Source organism: Anomaloglossus baeobatrachus, chromosome 11 (assembly GCF_048569485.1).
Source record: "Anomaloglossus baeobatrachus isolate aAnoBae1 chromosome 11, aAnoBae1.hap1, whole genome shotgun sequence".
NCBI lineage: Eukaryota > Metazoa > Chordata > Amphibia > Anura > Aromobatidae > Anomaloglossus > Anomaloglossus baeobatrachus.
This window is the reverse complement of record NC_134363.1, coordinates 59266455-59285380: the sequence shown is the minus strand read 5'-3', so window position 1 is coordinate 59285380 and position 18926 is coordinate 59266455. Positions and strand designations below refer to the sequence as shown.

General features: G+C 43.7%; 1 protein-coding gene across 3 annotated transcripts in view; it reads left to right on the top strand.

The window, feature by feature from the left end:
* EPS8L1 (EPS8 signaling adaptor L1) overlaps nucleotides 1-18926 on the top strand; it is a 153878-nt gene that overhangs the window by 87298 nt on the left and 47654 nt on the right. For all 3 annotated transcript variants that reach the window (XM_075328704.1, XM_075328705.1, XM_075328703.1), the window contains exons 5-10: nucleotides 5007-5168; nucleotides 7082-7231; nucleotides 7313-7395; nucleotides 8202-8421; nucleotides 9092-9191; nucleotides 9305-9354. In XM_075328704.1, the coding sequence (XP_075184819.1) occupies nucleotides 5007-5168; nucleotides 7082-7231; nucleotides 7313-7395; nucleotides 8202-8421; nucleotides 9092-9191; nucleotides 9305-9354 (765 nt within the window). The remainder of the gene's footprint in view (nucleotides 1-5006; nucleotides 5169-7081; nucleotides 7232-7312; nucleotides 7396-8201; nucleotides 8422-9091; nucleotides 9192-9304; nucleotides 9355-18926) is intronic.

Sequence of the window (18926 nt, the reverse complement as noted above, 5' to 3'; positions counted from 1 at the left end):
ACCAGGGAAGTATGCGCACAATGACATTCCCCCTTATACCGCACTATTGTAGAGTCATACACCACATTGTTCCCTGCGCTCAGCATGAGATGTCATAATAAAATGATCCACAGACTCCTCTGTTATTAAAGAGCCTGTCGGATGAATGTCGCTTATGACACACCTGACAAATATCTGACATGAAGCCAGTTATTATCTGAAAATGCTGTATTCCTAATATTCAGTGTCAAGAAGACGAAGTCATGTCCCCTAATGTAAGGTTTCCCATATGCCTTTTTCATACTGGTGTATTCTCATATGCGCCAAGCACAGATAATGACCTAGGGTGGGGTGAGGGTTTATCCCCAGCACCATAGTCTTGAGATGAGTTTGGTATTTAATGCTGCATTCTTCATAGGCAGTTACCAAAATATCAAAGCTCAGTATACTAAAGTGAGCTTTTTCAGCTGTTGTTTATGCAGAGTGCAGCAGCCATGGACACTCATTTCCATGGCTGCAATCTGCATAAGCTGTAAGAGAGAAGACAGAAGACTAGCATTCTAACCCCAGCCCTAACTCGATTTAGGGCCGGGGTTGGAGTGCGGGCCGGGGTTGGAGTGCGGGCCGGGGTTGGAGTGCGGGCCGGGGTTGGAGTGCGGGCCGGGGTTGGAGTGCGGGCCGGGGTTGGAGTGCGGGCCGGGGTTGGAGTGCGGGCCGGGGTTGGAGTGCGGGCCGGGGTTGGAGTGCGGGCCGGGGTTGGAGTGCGGGCCGGGGTTGGAGTGCGGGCCGGGGTTGGAGTGCGGGCCGGGGTTGGAGTGCGGGCCGGGGTTGGAGTGCGGGCCGGGGTTGGAGTGCGGGCCGGGGTTGGAGTGCGGGCCGGGGTTGGAGTGCGGGCCGGGGTTGGAGTGCGGGCCGGGGTTGGAGTGCGGGCCGGGGTTGGAGTGCGGGCCGGGGTTGGAGTGCGGGCCGGGGTTGGAGTGCGGGCCGGGGTTGGAGTGCGGGCCGGGGTTGGAGTGCGGGCCGGGGTTGGAGTGCGGGCCGGGGTTGGAGTGCGGGCCGGGGTTGGAGTGCGGGCCGGGGTTGGAGTGCGGGCCGGGGTTGGAGTGCGGGCCGGGGTTGGAGTGCGGGCCGGGGTTGGAGTGCGGGCCGGGGTTGGAGTGCGGGCCGGGGTTGGAGTGCGGGCCGGGGTTGGAGTGCGGGCCGGGGTTGGACTTAGGGTTATAGATGAGGCTAGAGTAATAATATTATTACATAAGAGTAATCATTTTATTTTTATACTTTTACTAAAAAGAAAAAAAAAACAGAAGTATATTCCTCAATACAATATATATGTGCCTGAGGTTTAAGGGTTCAATACTGGATTAATGAAAGGAAGGAACTCTAAGCTTACAGGTTAAGGCACAAAATCTTGCCTCGCCCCATGTGCTGGCCACTTACTCTATGCCTTTTTTGGTGTGGCTGCTACCTCTACACCCACTATAACTATGTCCTAACATAGCGACCAGTTTTTCTGTCCACTGCTTCTTTTTTCTGTGATACACATCTTCATAAAGGGGATTTTTTTAATCTTTTTTTGTAAAAAGGTTCCTTCATTGATAGGCTTACCACAGGAGTCTCACTGCTTGGCCCCCAATGATGAGCTCAACCTGTGGTCCCATTCAATTCAAATTTTAACCACTTCCTCTAGCAATATTTGAGGAAAAGCATCCATTTTTTTTCCTCTAATTTTATTTCAGCTCCTCCCCTCACAGTTGCATTGATATTTTTTTATTTTTTTTTTAAAAGCCAGTATAAGGTTCTAAAGGTTTTGGTCTTTTTATTTTGTGCTAATTTTTATGGTCTTGATGAGAGGGTGTGGCTCACAGGGTAATAATGCAGAGCAGTCTAAAGACACGCCCCAAAGGATCCTGTCAGTCCCACCCCTGAGGATCCTGTCAGCCACACCCCTTTTCAAAGACCATAGAAGAGAGTACTAGTTAAAAAGGCAGATATCTCTGTAACCGTATAAATAATCAGAAAAAAGGGAAGATATTGAGTAGCAGTAGAAATAAAATAACTGTCCACTTTTCCCCCAATGACAGGTACTCGTTAAAATATTTGAAAACTGCTGATCTAGACCAGAGAAACCCCTTTAAGGAAGCAGTTTCTTTTCCCAATTTTTTTTTTGTATTTGGTCGGTAATGTTCTATATTGTGACACACTTTTCTTTCTTTGTATATATACTAAATATATAAAATTTTTAAAATTGAACTCCCAAATAGAAATGAACTATAGATAACCTTCTAAATACTATTTACTACAATTTGTATTGTTTATTTGATCTAACCACTCTCCCTTGTTGATTGCTGTCACATGAAAACACTGCACCCTCGGCCTATCCCATATATTGCCTAGAAAATATTTTTCACTTAAAGTTTATTCTGAACTTTCCTCATTACATAAACACTTGCAAGATGTCTCCATGTGTCAGATGTGGTAGTTATTTATATGCGGGACAGGAGCGTGACGTCAAGGACAACAATAGCCTTCAGGCCGGGCTTTAAGTAACCGAGGCTTTTTTTTAGTGCCACACCCAAGTGATATTTTTTTCACATCGGAAATGCAAATATAAATGAGTAATTGAATGTAAAATAGAAACAGTAGCAATACATATCTGTCAATGTGCAATGCCGGGCACACCCACTAATGGCCTCATTGGGGCTTAGCTATTAATCCCTGGCCGTGCATTGTACACGCATTATGCTAATCTAGTTATGGCTAATAGTCGAGATGAACCTTGCTGCACCTATATAGAAAATCTTGGCATAAAACCAAAGATTTGATTTGCGATTAGTCCAGATTTGCAATCTAATAGACTTATTGGTCCATACAAAGCCTCCATAACAGCATATGTTCTACAATGTCAATGTTCGGTTTAATTGAGATTGTCTCAACTCGGAAGCGTTCCACATATTTGGATCAGGTTGAGAAAAAAATTAAAGCACTTCATACAGCTACGAGGTGCGTAACTCTCGCCTTTTTGCAGTTCTTCCGTATGTGTCCTGCTCACATGATCATGTGGTTTTAAGGACCCGAAAGGGTAACAATGTTTTGAACTTTTGATTTTCAAGCTCCATATCCCACCATCCACTGCAACTTTCAGTGTGAGACTACCTGCATTTTATAGACAATGATCTTGGCTATCTCATACATAAATTTGACTTGGAACTATTTAGTATATGATTAAGTATACAGATTCTTGTCATGTCACTGCATTGTTACTGTTTTGCTCCTGTTGGTGGAGAAATCTTTTTCTTCCTGTACAGTACAAATTACAACCTGTTCTCACATTCCCTATTAGTTCAGTGGGTTATTAGGTTGATTCCCAAGCGAAAGGTCACTGGTTCGAATCGAGGAGCAGCCATGAAGACTTCCCAAGAAAAGAGAAATGGCATCATCCAGCTCATCAGTAGTGATCTCTCGGCCAAGAAAACTGCCAAACTAAATCATCTGAGGCCACAACAATTGGAAAAATATAAAATTAAATCTGTCAACCCATTCAAAAGCCAAGAGGTGAAGTCCAGGCAAAATATTGGAGTCAAGAAATCAGCTCATCACAAGGTCTATCAGTTCTGGTGCAACAAACCCGACAGTGGAGGCGGCTCGTATGCTTCCTAATAGTGAGATCACAGACGTCCATCCAAGCACCAAGTGACGCGCATTATACAAGTCTGGAATGGTGGCCCGAAAAAAGGTGGAGAAGCCTCAACGTCAATGTTGTCATAAGACAAGTTTGCAAAACGTACGAAAAGTGAATAGTAGAAGATTGGAAATGGGTGAAAGTGAATAGACTAGGCTCTGAATGGGTGCAAAAGGGTCTGGAAGAAAAAAGGGAAAAAGGGGACTAGCGAATCAAGAAATTGAAGGAACAGTCAAGTTGAGTGGAGGAAGCCTGATGATATGGGGCTGTTTCACAGCCAAATGTGTTAGATACTTGAAGGCTGAGTTATATGCGAGTGTCCTACAAGACGAGTTACTTCCTACGATCGAGTACTCAGTGTGAAAAGGACGACATAGTGTTCCAGCAGGACAATGACCCGAAGCATACGGCGAGATTGGCGAAGAAATGGTTCAATGACAATGAAGTCAAGGTGCTGGATTGTCCCCAGACCTCAACCCATTCTAACACTTGTGGGTAGAGTTGAAGAAAAAGCTGTATACATATCCAAGTGAGCTGGCCAGTATACACCATCATTGGAAAAACGTAGAAGAAACCTGGGACATGCTTGAATCTGATCAACAGCCCAGAAGGATTCAGGCCATGATGAAAGCCAAAAGGTGGATTTACAAAATTCTAACAAAAAAATAAAAATAAAAAATTTAGATTTCTAGAAGCAAAACAGTAACAATGCAGTGACATAAGAATCTGCATAACTAATCATACACTAAATAGTTGCAAGTCTTATTTATGTATGAGATAACCAAGATGATTGTCTATAAAATGAAGGTAATCTCACGCTCAAAGCTGTAGTGGATGGTCAGATATGATCCTCTGTTGGAGAAGAGTATTTGTAATTAGTCCAAATGATAGTCAAGTTCAGCTAACTTTAGTCTAATATGTATGGGGGCTTTTAAAAATATGCTTTATTGTTTTTATACCAACCTAGTACTCTTACACCTCAATACACTTTAAATTAATATTGGCTGAACTTGCCTGGCCAATCATCTGATTACCCTTATGATTTGACTTGCCATTGAGGGCAGATTTAGGAGGAAAAGAAGGAGCAGGCATGTTGACCTTCAGAACACAATCCTTTGGTTTTAGTGGAAGGTGTCTGGCAGTAGGGTACTCTACTCTCCCCATTGATAACATTTTGTGTATAGCGTGGCGGTCAGGTTCAGCCAAACATTATCTTAAATGTTTGAGCACTTTTCATAGTCACTTCCCTATTTCTAAAAGGAGCATCCATGGATAATTTTTTTGTCTTCATGTAAATATTGAAATTGATTATTCCTTCCATTGACTGCGTTTTTTTTTTTTTTTGTAGCATTTGGTGACTTTTACAATTGATGAAGAAGATGACGTCCACACAGTGGAAGATGCAATTCGCAAACTTAACATGATGGATGCTAAAGGCAGAATCTGGATCCAAGAGATGGTCCTCCAAGTCAACAGCTCCAGTGTTAAACTTCTAGATGTGGATTCCAAGGTACATTTCTTGGTTGTGATAGATAATATTTAGTTTGTGTCTATACACCCTCCTTCTCTATTCTGCTCCAGGTTTATCCCCTGCGCATATCTCTTAAGGTTTTGTGACCAACAATGTAATTGTGGATTTCAATCAAGATTCACAATAAAATATAAAGAAAAGCTACTCTTACAAGGACAACCTCTACTACTTCCATCAGTATTGTGTTTTGTGTATATCGATCATAGATATATATCTAATTCAGATCAATATTTAGTGACCACACTTTACCTTCATCAGTTTTTCTTGGTAAACTTACACAAATTTTGAAGGAACTCAGCAAGGACGTTGTGCCAAACATCTTAGACAACTAACCCCAGATCTTCTGTGTATAAGACTTGTGAAAATCCTTTAGTCTCTTCATGTGATCCTAGACAGACTGGATGATGTGAGATCAGGGCTCTGTGGGGACTGGATCATCACTTCCAGGGCTCTGCGGGGACCAGGATCGTCACTTCCAGGGCTCTGCGGGGACCAAGATCGTCACTTTCAGGGTGCTGCGGGGACCAAGATCGTCACTTTCAGGGTGCTGCGGGGACCAGGATCATCACTTCTAGGGCTCTTTGGGGGCCGGATCATCACTTACAGGATTCCTTGTTCTTCTTTATGCTGAAGATAGCTCTTAATTACTTTGGTTGTGTGTTTAGAATCATTATCCTGCTACAGAATATATTTGGAGCCAATCGGATACCTCCCTGATGGTTTTGCATGATGGATAAGTATCTGCTTGTATTTCTCATTTATGAGGACACCAGTATTCCTAATCAAATTCCCAACTCTATTTTCTGAAATGTACTCTCACGCTTGCAAAGACCGTGCTTCACTGTTTTTGCAGACGCTCATTATTGAGCCACTCTCCAACACTCCAGCAAACAAATTACCTTCTGTTAGGTCCAAGTATTTCACATTTTGACTCTCTGCTCTAGAGCACCTGCTGCCATTTTTCTGCATCCCAGTTCCTATGTTTTTGGGCTCAATTGACTCACTTGGCCTTGTATCCATGTGGAAGGTATGGTTTTCTGGACACAATTCTACCATGAAGATATCTTCTGGCTACACTTCTCTAAACAGTAGATGGGTGTAGCTGGGACCCAGCGACTATTGCTACTTCTGATATGATGGCACTGCTGGACATCTTCAAATTTAGAATGGAAGTAAGTATGAAGTTTCATTGCTGACCACTGCAGCTACAATCTACAATGTTTCCAATTTATTGATGCTTCTTCAAAAGATCTTAAACAGTTCACCCTGAACCCCCAGTCTGCTTTGAAATATTTGCTTGGGAGACACCTTGCTGATGCAGAATAACTATCTTGTGTCTTATTGTTGTGCTCAGTTTCACAATGGCATATAGGACATAAAACTTGGTCAGTTAACAGCCAAACGCTGTTACAAAGTTAAGGTTACAAAAGAATTTCAAGCCTCCAACCCAACTGTTTCAGTTAATGATTGTGTTTTACCCTATCCATTAAAATGATCATCACTTGTTTGGTGTATTCGGTTACTTATAACCTTTGTGCACGTGTACCTAGAAGAATTGAAGCTGCTTTGAAGGGAAAGGGTGGTCACACCAAATATTGATTGATTTAGAATTCTCTTTTGTTTTTTGTTCATTTTGCATTTTATCTGTCAAAAATAAACGTATGTATGTGTGTGTGAATATGAATATATATATGTATATGTGTATGTGTATGTGTATGTGTGTGTGTATATGTATATGTGTATGTATGTGTATATGTATATATATATATATATATATATATATATATATATATATATATATATATATATACAAAATATATATATATACACATAATGTATTATAATTTATCATGCGACTTCTTCATTTTTATTTTGTTTGTGTGTGTATGCAGGAGGAGCTAGAAGTGTTTTTGATTCCAACCATCCAGCGTTGCAATACTTTTATCCCAGAAAACAGGCACCGATCTCTGTTGGTGTTAGTTTGCCAGGAAAGATACCAACCCAAAGCAGACGTTCACTTCTTTCAGTGTGATGATATTGGGGTAAGACACTTGGATCAAGGACTGTGAGAAATAAACCAGGTAAAGTATCAGTTTCTCACTAATTTGTTTTTACTTTTCCAGGCGGAGTTGATTTGTGAAGATATTAATAGTGCCGTGTCTGATTCCAAAACCGGAGATAACGCCAAGAGACCTGCAGCCCTTCGGTATGACGGCAATGAGTTATACTGAATCTTTGTAACTTTTAGGGTGTTTCTGTCTCCTTTTCTTAACAGTTTGAGTCATAAAATAAGGTGTATAATGTATTCATCCTTTACTGGTTGTAGTTTAGAACTTTTTCTGTGCTTCACGAGAACATTTTTAGGTTCGAGACCAAAAAATCCACCACCTTCTTACCCATCCAAAGAGAAACTTGCAACCTCTCTCCTCCTATACCAGTCTGTTTTGTACAGTTAATGATTGTTGTACGTATACCCTCTTTCACTTGTAAAGCACCATGGAATAAATGGCGCTATAATAAATAATAATAATAACCTCAACCCCCTTTTCCCACAAATGTGTCCATGAATTATGATGGAAATATTTGAAGAAAAAGGGGTGGAGGTTGCAAGAAAGTAGTGGATTATTTGGACTCGAGCCCAAAACTATTCGCCCCTGGCCTGAAAAAAATTTTGCTGACAACAGAGGAAGGAGATGAGGAGCCAGGGTCCATCTATACCTCCCTTGAGCACCGATAACATATTGTAAAGCCATAAATCACCACGGCAAGGACCGACACATTGTGCCTATTGGTATATGAGGGTCACTGACTAGATTGAGGAGGGTCTAGTGAGGCTTTTACCCTTGATACTGGATACTGGTGTTGGACAATAAGCCACTTAATCTGCGATGGTCTATTTAGATAGTTATGGCGGCAAAATTAACCTTTGATTATGGTGAATGAAAGCCTGTGGTTAGGATAACTTGCTATATATAAATGTGTATCATCTCTACGTATTGTCCTTATTTTAAGAAACACCCAGGAGAAGATAAGTCAGCAGAGCACAAGTATCTCCACTTCCTTCTATCCACAAAGACAATGGAAACAGCCGCAGACGCACTACGTCACCCCGGCGGAGATCCTGGAGCGGGAATCACAGCGCAGAATTGGGAAGACCCCAAACTCCTCCTCACCGAGCCCTCAAATCAATATCAGTCCAGTTCCACAGATGCAGCAGTCAAGCAATTCCAAGGTATCTGGATCTATAATGGCCAGAGTTACCAATTAGGAAATTGTAAAGAATTATTATTTTTATATATTTTTCGCAATAGCAAGAAATGGTATAAAATAAAGCAATACCATACCTTGGTGGTCACTACCAGTCTCTGTGTACTTTGGCTGCAGCAATTACATGTTCCATGGAGGTACAGCAAAGTAAACTGGGACTGGTACTGGAGCTGCGGAGGAATTCACTGGTGGATCCATGTATATTTTATTTTATACTATTCCTTGCTATTAGAAAATTGAAATAAATCTCTTTTAAGCTGTGTTTATTTTTATATTTTTTTTAAATAGATTTTTTAATTATTTTTATATTTGTAGCTGTGATTATTTTTTTTATATTTTTTTTTTAATTTTTTGTATTCTAGCTGTGTTTTTTACTTACATTTTGTTAGTTTTTTTAATTATTTTAGCTGTGATAATTTTTTAAAAATATAAATAAAACAATTTCATTGTTTTTTGTATTCTAGCTGTTTATTTTAATCACATTTTTAAATAGATTTTGTATTTTTTATATTTTAGCTGTGATTATATTTATATTTTTAAAAAAATATTTTTTGTATTCTAGCTGTTTATTTATATATTTTTTTTAAATTTATTTTTTATTTCTTATTCTATAAAATATTTTTTTATATGTATAGAATGAACTTTACAGTCAAGTGACACGACAAGAGAAGAGCTTGCAAATCCCACAAAATCCACAAATGCAACAGAAAAGTAGTTCAGGCGGACAGTCATTTGGTAAGTCATCGTAAAGCATCCAGGAGAAACAGACACTAAACACCTATAACAAGTGGAATTATAGAGGTATTGGTTGTGTGTGTAAGAAACTAATATAGCAAATGTTTTTACAGTTGATGGAGACATCCAAGACCTGATGGCTGTCAGAGCTGGACGAGAAGTGGTGAGTATCAAAAGTCTAAAATACTAATAGAGGGATAACTCGGGCACTCAGAAAGTCATGAAAAGCAACGAGTTTTTGATAGTTTTGATTCAGTTTTTATTCATGCAAAGGTGTGTAGAAAAAAAATATATATTTTGACGTTTTGGCCTTTACACTCAGGCCTTTATCAAATTTATGATCTGTGGTTAAACAGAGATAACAAAAAGAAAAATAAGATTAAGTCAGGGTACAATTATTATTATTATTATTATTATTATTTAGACATACATGCAAAAACCTCTTTACAATGCATGAAACATAAATACGCAAAAAGACCAATATGTACATACATGAATAGACATACCAAGGTATAAATATAGAGCAAGATATGCGTCAAGTAAACTAAGGTTGAGATCTCATTATTAATACAAAGACACAGAAATATTCTGTCAACAATACGTACCAAAGAGAGTATATGAAGTATAAGGATGGTGAAAAGATTGTTCACACGTGTTGTATTTGAACTTAAAATATCTACCTAAGATAAAAATGAACAGCATGAGTTATATACTACTCTGTTTGCAGAAAACGAAGAGACAGAGGCTCAAAGATACCTCATGTAGTTTGTAGAATATAGGTATATAAATGAATGTAAGTCAGAGGAATTACCTTTGCTACTATATGTGGGATACACTTCTCAAAGATATAGTATTCATGTACATACTGTAATATGCGGCCTATTGGATGGCACAAAAAGAAATTATATTATACTGGAGAAATCCATATGTGGAGCGGCCCCCGGAAATTAATACATAATGCGTGAAACTCACCACAATGTGTATTGATCAGGAAGATCAGTTTATATAGTGGAATGGCTTAACTCCATACATATGGAACTCTAATAGATAAAGAAATATATAGGAATATGCTGACTTAGCAATAATGCATTATTCACCCCTGTATATAATAGCCCAGATGAGCAATATGAGATATCACAGACTCACCACGTATGCTGTCAGTAAAGTGGATCAATGGTATATAGTGGAATGGCAGGACTCCCAAGCTTATGAACCTGTGACATATAAAGGTGCATACAGACAGATATATATCCCTTGATTTGGCAAACATCTCTAGTAACACATTGGGGAATATAACACAAACCTTGTTATTCCAGATGAGGGTAGGGTATCAAGACCCCGTACATATAACCCCCTATGAGGATCTGTGAAGGTATAAGGGTAGATTGCTATAAGTCTAAAGTGAACAGCATGTGGTAGAAAGCCCCCAGGGGGCAGATAGTCCCCATTGGTTACCTGGTTAGAGTGAGGAAGCAAATGCCGTGCCGTGGAATGGGAACACATGGAGTCTTGAGGTGCTGCCTGGTGATTGCCATTTAAAGCCAGGGGGAGGGCAAATTGGGTGATGCAGGAAATCCCGTTGGTGAGCCGCAAACGCAGCCTGTGGAACGCAGTAGCACGCCTGCTAAAATACTAAAACAGACAATTTTAGGCTATGTGCACACGGTGCGTTTTTCGGGTGCGTTTTTGGCCTCATAACTGCATGACTTTGCTTCCCCAGCAAAGTCTATGAGTTTTCATTTTTGCTGTCCCCACACAGCGTTTTTTTTCAGCTGCGTTTTTGTGGTGACCACAAAAACGCAGCATGTCAATTATTCCCGCGTTTTTCACTGCGCTTTTCATCCATTGAGTTCAATGGGATGTTGAAAGACGCAATGAGAAACGCAAATAGCTGCGTTTTGGTGCGTTTCTAAGACCAAAAACGCAGCTATAAACGCAGGAGGTGGGTAGTAAAGTGACGTGTACAGGAAGAGGATTCCTTCTGTCAGTATACACAGAAGCGTGAATCCTCCCGGTACCGTCACCGTCGCTTCCACCTCCCGTCCTGTGCATGTATGCTGCCGTGCGGCGCCATGTACAGGCAGGAGGTGGAAGCGGCTGCGAAAACAAAAGTTAACAGTAGAAAAAAAAAAAAAAAGTTATACTCACCTGACTGCAGCCTCCCGGTGCCATGCCCGCTCCCATCTCCTCTCACGGTATCGCCACCCCCGCTCCGGCTGTGTGCAGACGGCCGGGAAAGCTCCGATGGATGCAGGACCTTGCTTACAGGACCTGGCGATGGATCACCTGATGCAGTCACCTGACGCATCAGCTGATCGAGTCTCGGGCTGACGCGGGCGCCCGGCCGGTATCAGCGGATGCGTCAGGAGACTTCATCCTACCGGCAGCTGCTGCAGCGATCGGACGGGATCAGACTCCCGCCCCATCGCTGCAGGAGCTGCCGGTAATCGGTAATCAGCACATAAGTGAGTATTATTATTTTTTTTTTTTTTTTGCACCGATGCATCAGCTGATTGTATAATCGGCGTTTATGCAATCAGCTGATGTGTGATGGGATTCAGGCACTTGATCCTGACACATCATCTGATCGCTTTGCCTTCCAGCAAACCGATCAGATGATATTGGATCCGGATTGGACGGCGCGGGACCCTAACCCAGGATTACTGCGGAGGGGGGTTTATTTCAATAAAGATGGAGTCACTAATTGTGTTGTGTTTTATTTCTAATAAAAATATTTTTCTGTGTGTTGTGTTTTTTTTTTATCTTTACTAGAAATTCATGGTGGCCATGTCTAATATTGGCGTGACACCATGAATTTCGGGCTTAGGGCTAGCTGATAATATACAGCTAGCCCTAACCCCATTATTACCCGGCGAGCCACCCGTCACCAGGGCAGCCGGAAGAGTTGGATACAGCGCCAGAAGATGGCGCTTCTATGAAAGCGCCATTTTCTGGGGTGGCTGCGGGACTGCAATTCACAGCGGGGGTGCCCAGAAAGCATGGGCACCCTGCACTGTGGATTCCAATCCCCAGCTGCCTAGTTGTACCCGGCTGGACTCAAAAATGGGGCGAAGCCCACGTCATTTTTTTTTTTTAAATTATTTCATGAAATTCATGAAATAATTTAAAAAAAAAAGGGCTTCCCTATATTTTTGGTTCCCAGCCGGGTACAAATAGGCAGCTGGGGGTTGGGGGCAGCCCGTACCTGCCTGCTGTACCCGGCTAGCATACAAAAATATGGCGAAGCCCACGTCATTTTTTTTTTTGGGGGGGGGCAAAGAAATCCTGCATACAGTCCTGGAAGGAGGATGCTGAGCCTTGTAGTTCGACAGCTGCTGTCTGCTCTCCTGCATACACTATTGGATGGAGGATGCTGAGCCTTGTAGTTCGACAGCTGCTGTCTGCTCTCCTGCATACACTATTGGATCGAGGATGCTGAGCCTTGTAGTTCTGCAGCTGTCTGCTCTTCTGCATACACTAGTGGAGAATGAAGAACACATTGAAGGAAATGACATCAGACCTTTTTTTTTTTTGTTCACTGATAAAAAACGCATAAGGACGCAGTGAGCAAAAACGCAGCAAAACGCAGCAAAAAAACGCACCAAATCGCGGCAAAACGCGTGCGTTTTTTGCCGCGTTTTTTCGACGCAGGTGCGTTTCTGTGCGTTTTTAGCGGCCAAAAACGCACAAAAACGCAGCGTCAAAAAAACGCAGCGTGTGCACATAGCCTTATAAGTAACCTGTTTCCCTCAAAATACTCTAGTAGGATTTTTTTTAACTATGCTTACAATATAAGCCCAAGTTGCAGTTCCGTACGGAAGTTTCCAAGCAGCTAAAAAAAAATTAAAGAATATAGCAAGACGCGTCATCAAAGAAAGTAGACATCACCAAAAGAAAGCAGACACCACTTGCCCCACACAAAAAAATTGCACTCTTTAGACCCCAAACAATTACAGTTGGCAAGTGCTGATGGTGGATGGGCTCTCACGCAGAGATCTGCGTTGCTGTCAGGTCTCTCACCGTTCCAGCTGCATTGCACTGCAGCTCTCATACACGGATCAGGTACCAGTATCACTCTGCATGAGTCATACTGCTTCCAGTCACCAGGGGGAGCCAACTGCTGTAGAATGCAGGGGAACCTGACAGCGACACTGATTTGTATGTGAGAGCCCATTCACTTGCCAATGATAATTGTTTGGGATTTTGTAAGTGTGATTCTTTTAGATCGTCTTTGCTTTCTTTTGGGGATAAATATGATGTAGTCATAAAAAGTTTATAGAAACATGGTCAGTTTTCTGCCACATCTGCAAGTTTTGTTTCAAGAGCAGGACCAGTTTTCAGTTTTTTTTCATTAATTTCTAGATTTGGAGTCTCCTTTCTCTTAGTGTCTTCTGACTGTTTTACACTGGTATTTATAGTATTAACAGAGGGCAGATCTAGTTTTAGTACAAGATGACCTTGATATTGTCTTGGCTCCAAACATAACATGCAACACGCCAAGAGACTGAGCTACAAGTCACCTCCAGGCCTGATCCGGAGCGTACTGTCCTGATCTAGCTCGCCCTACACGTCTGCGGCTGGGTGGTGAACACTAGACTTTCTACCCCTGTTATATGGATCAAGGGTTTAATCCCTGTAAGGAAGTTTAAAGACAGTTTGAGGTGTTACATATATTTCTATTGTGCTTATTGATTTAAAACCTGTACAGAGTAATTTCTTCCAAAAATAAATCTCAGCAGCCATCATTTTATTTAATTATTTTTCCATAAATTAAAAGTACACGTGAAAATAAGAAACGTTTTAATATATCATAGTAGAGAAATCTGTTTTTTTTTTCTCCTTTTGGACTGATATTTAATTCTCAATTCACAAGTAAAATGTATCTTCAGGGAATATAGATTTTTTTCATTACTGAGACAGATGACAGTTGGTGCTCATAAAGTTTTATGGAAAACTTTCAGCAGAATGTGAAGTACCAATGGTGGATTGCTCTCACACAGAGATCTGTGGATCAATGGATGATGGCTCTCACACAGAGAGCTGTGTTGCTGTCAGGTCACTCGCCGTTCCAGCTCCATTGCACTGCAGCTCTCACAAACAGATCAGGTACCAGTATCACTTCATGTGAGTGATACTGCCTCTAGTCACCAGGGGGAGCCAACCACTGTAGAATGCAGGAGGACCTGAAAGCAACACAGATTTGTATGAGAGAGCCCATTCAATTTCTCCTCTTGGACTGATGTATAATTCTGAATTCATAGATAAATTGTATCTTCAGGGCCTATAGATTTTTTTTTCATTTCCGAGACAGGTGACAGTTGGTGGTCATAAAGTGCTGTGGAGGACTGGCAGCAGCATGCCTCGCTCCTCCCTCCGTGAATTTTATAAGCACCAACTGCCATCTCCTATCTCCGTAATGGTTAAATTTGTCTTCACTGAATAAAGATTTTACCTACGATCAGAGAGTGAGAAATCCGCCCAGGAGGTAAAAAGTCGATTTTGCTGATCAGATATATTACTAATTACTATCAATATCAGATAATGGGAGTTGAACACCCGGCACTCCCATCAATCAGTTTTTATCAGTTCCAATAGCAGCTAGCTGTAAACATTGACAGCGCAGCACTGCGCACAATCATTGTGTAACCACTGCTGCCCATCAATTATTTTCTTGACTAGAAGCTGATCTACAATAGGTGTCAGTGGTCGCAACGCAATGAGTGGAGTGGTCAGAGCATGGAACAGCTGATCAGTGGATTTTTTTGGTCAGACACCCACCAATCTTAACCCACAAAATGATCAGCACTCAACCCTACTAGTTGTGGTGCACGTGCCCCCCGATCTTAATCCACAAAATGATCAGCACTCCATCCCACTAGTTGTGGTGCATGTGCCCCCCAATCTTAATCCACAAAATGATCAGCACTCCACCCCACTAGTTGTGATGCACGTGCCCCCCAATCTTAATCCACAAAATGATCAGCACTCCACCCCACTAGTTGTGATGCACGTGCCCCCCAATCTTAATCCACAAAATGATCAGCACTCCACCCCACTAGTTGTGATGCACGTGCCCCCCAATCTTAATCCACAAAATGATCAGCACTCCACCCCACTAGTTGTGGTGCACGTGCCCCCCAATCTTAATCCACATAATGATCAGCACTCTACCCCACTAGGTGTGGTGCACGTGCCCCCCAATCTTAATCCACATATGATCAGCACTCCATCCCACTAGTTGTGGTGCACGTGCCCCCCCCAATCTTAATCCACAAAATGATCAGTACTCCACCCCACTAGTCATGGTGCACGTGACCCCCAATCTTAATCCACAAAATGATCAGCACTCCACCCCACTAGTCGTGGTGCACGTGCCCCCCAATCTTATACTGATGATCTATTCCAAGGATATGTCATCAGACCCTTCAATATCATTTGGCCTAACAACAACCCCTTTAATCAGTGGCATAGCATGGGGCAAGCCAAAGATGCGCACCAAACTTTATACAGGTGCAACATTTCAATTAATTACGGATTGGGTTAGGGTTAGGCTTAGGGCTAGGTTTAAGATTAAGGTTAGAAATAAAATTGTTACAAAAAAATAAAAATGTATTACATTTTTTCATGTTATAAATCTGAGCAAAAAGCAGAAAAATACTGTGAGTTTAAAGTGCAAGCTATAATTATACTGGTATTTTCCTCATACATGTGCTTGTGGGATAAGGGCTTTCTTACTGGACTTGGTGGAAAAGACTCGAGGAGTGCTAAGGGTCAATGGGTCAGGGCGTGCAAAATACTTGCCATGCTCTTGTAACCCATGCTATGCCTTGTGAGGTAAATCCGGAGATATGACGATAAATCATGATATTCAAGTATGTCAGGAAGCCCTCTCCTGGTGTCACCCCCCCCCTTTCCTTCACACAACTGGTTTAGCAACAAATCCCATGGCCATCTCCTGTGATATGGAGATGAGGTGGTGTGGGAACAATGGACACAGGATGACTCCCTGCCGTCACCCTGTAACAAGAGTTGTATCTCATTAGCAAGGCTATGGAACTAGCTAGACAGAACGACTCCAGTAAAAAATGGTTCATATCTCGCAAGCCATATTTCCGATAAATACGGCAACCATAAAAATGGTGTTTTCGCATGCGGACGATGCTGGCACACCTTTTTTATGGGAGCAGGACATTGGGAAATGCCCCAGGCGTGATATCAGCCAATGGGGAACTGGCAGACAGGTCGAGTCCCCTCGTTCTGTAGCTAAATTCATAACTGTCACAATGAGAGCATTGGCGTCCGCCTACGACGCTCCCAGGCAAAGTTATGGCCCATATTCCATGTTGTGGATTGTCCATAACTCAAGCCAGGGGTGGAGCAGTGCTTCCCTGTGAGGTCACTAAGGTAGGAGGGGACCTGGATCTGCCCAGGTTGATAACCCTACTTCGGCCATTTTCCAGGGTTCTTTTCGCTGGGGGCACGTGTAGGAAACATCTGTGGGAAGGATCCTAGAAACCTGGGTACAGCGCCCCCCTGTGGCCAGACGCAACAAGGTAACTGCTGGAACTGTGTATGCCTGTTTGTAACCCATGCTTTGATTGTAACTGTACTCTGACATATGTATATTCTGTAGATTCCCTATTGTATATATTGTAGTTTCTAGTGTGCTTTAGGCTGATTAAATTATATAATTAATCTTGGGCTGTTCTGTTATCTCGATCTTGAATCCCACGTCTGTGTGTTCGGCTAATAGTTACCGTAAATCGGTTGGTGGCAGCGAATTGTGCCAAGGATTGTTGTGGGGAGGCCAGTGAGATTCGGGGAGATTTTATATATTCCGCCCGCGGAGGTCGGGGGAATATATACCTTACTCTCACCGGGGACCCTTCAATAATCGGCATAAGTAGTATAGCGGCCTCCTTGCTTATTGTCGGGCAATTCCATAATTGGCCTGACTATAAGAGGGGCGCTAGAGAGCGCGTCACGTGCTCTGTCTGTCGGTCGGGAGGTATAAAGGAGGGGTGACCCCCACTTGTTACCCCCCGATTGTGACGTACTGGTAGCCAGCGCGGGGGATTTCTGAGTGACCCCCCCGGTGGTTTGTGACATATTGGTGGCAAGCGGTGGGATCGAGATAATAGTGTGTGTGAGTGTGAGACCCATACTCCCAGACACTAAAGACTGCCTGCAGCAGCTGTGGCTGCTGGGGTCTTCAGACTAGCTCAACACTAGAGTGTCAGAGTGCAGATACTGTAAGGTGTGTGGAGGCATCAGGTGTCAGTTCTGTGTCAGTGACCAAAAGTCTGCAAGAATGGCTGATGGCACCAGGAGCAGAGCTATGCAACTGGCCAATGCTAAAGCAGGAGCCGAAGAGAGGGAGGACGGTGCTGTGGGCAGTAATGAGGAGGTTGCCCACGAGTCCTCCAGGAGCTCGACGCCAGAAAACCGTTCTGCAGAGGACAGCGCACAAGCTGGCAATTATGGACAAGATGAGGAGCAGCTCACCCAAGGGTCCTCAACGAGCCAGATGCCAGCCCTCCGCTCTGCAATGGACAGTGAATCACCAGGCTCCGCAGCGGGCCGCAGATCACCACGTGCCATTCCACCGAGCCTGGGAGGCTCGGATAGCCTTCTTCAAATGGCTATGGCCCTTCTCCAGGCTGGAGACCAGGAGGGCTACAAGGGACTCCTGGCAGAGCGCAGGGCAGAGCGGCAAGCAGCGCGTGAGGCTGAGGCTGCGGAGCGGCAGGCAGCGCGTGAAGAGCGCCAGGCAGAGCGTGACTACCAGCTGCAGCTAGCTCAGCTCCGGCCCTCATCAGCCACACGTGACCTTCAAGACACCAAACTTCCAAAGGTCCGTGTTGAGGACTTCCCAGTGCTGGAGAAGGATGGAGACTTGGACTCTTTCTTGACTGCTTTTGAACGGACTTGCTTGCAGCACCATCTGGACAAGGACCAGTGGGCCAAATACCTGACCCCCCGTTTAAGGGGTAAGGCCCTGGATATCCTTGGGGACTTGCCTGCTGAGGCAGATCAGGGCTACGACACCATCAAGCGGGCCCTGATCCAACAGTACAACCTCACTCCAGAGTCCTACCGCAAGAAGTTCCGGAGCCTACAGAAGGGACCAAAGGACTCCTGGGCTGACCACCGGCGGGCACTTGCCCGAGCTGCCGACCACTGGACCCAAGGCCTGCAGCTTTCCACCGGACCGGAGATCCTGGACTTGTTCATCACGGAGCAACTCTTGTGGAACTGCCCTGAGGATCTCCGCCAGTTCATCCGAGACCAGAAGCCAAAGGGGTCCACGGCTACAGCTGCCCTGGCCGATGACTACACCAACAATCGGGCTCCTGAAGCCAGGAGAGCAGCCACCAGCAGCACCTGGAGAGGGGGTAAGATGAACTCTGCGACTGCCCCACCTGCCCCTAGACTGCAGGGGGTGTCCCCCTCAACTCCCCTCTCCAGGCCCGTGGCAGAGCCAAGACGGTGCCACCAGTGCAACCTACCTGGACACTTCAAGGCCATGTGCCCTCAGCGTCCCAAGGCCCCGGCTCCGTCCCCGTCCCAAGGGCCGCCCAAGGTGTATTGTGTGGGTGGGGGTGGTGGTAGGTCCCTGGACAGCTTCCAACCTGTCACCGTCGGCCGGTCTGTGACCATAGGACTGCGAGACAGCGCCTCGGAGGTGACTCTGGTGCGGCCTGAGATGGTGTCCCCCCAAGACTTGATCCCTGG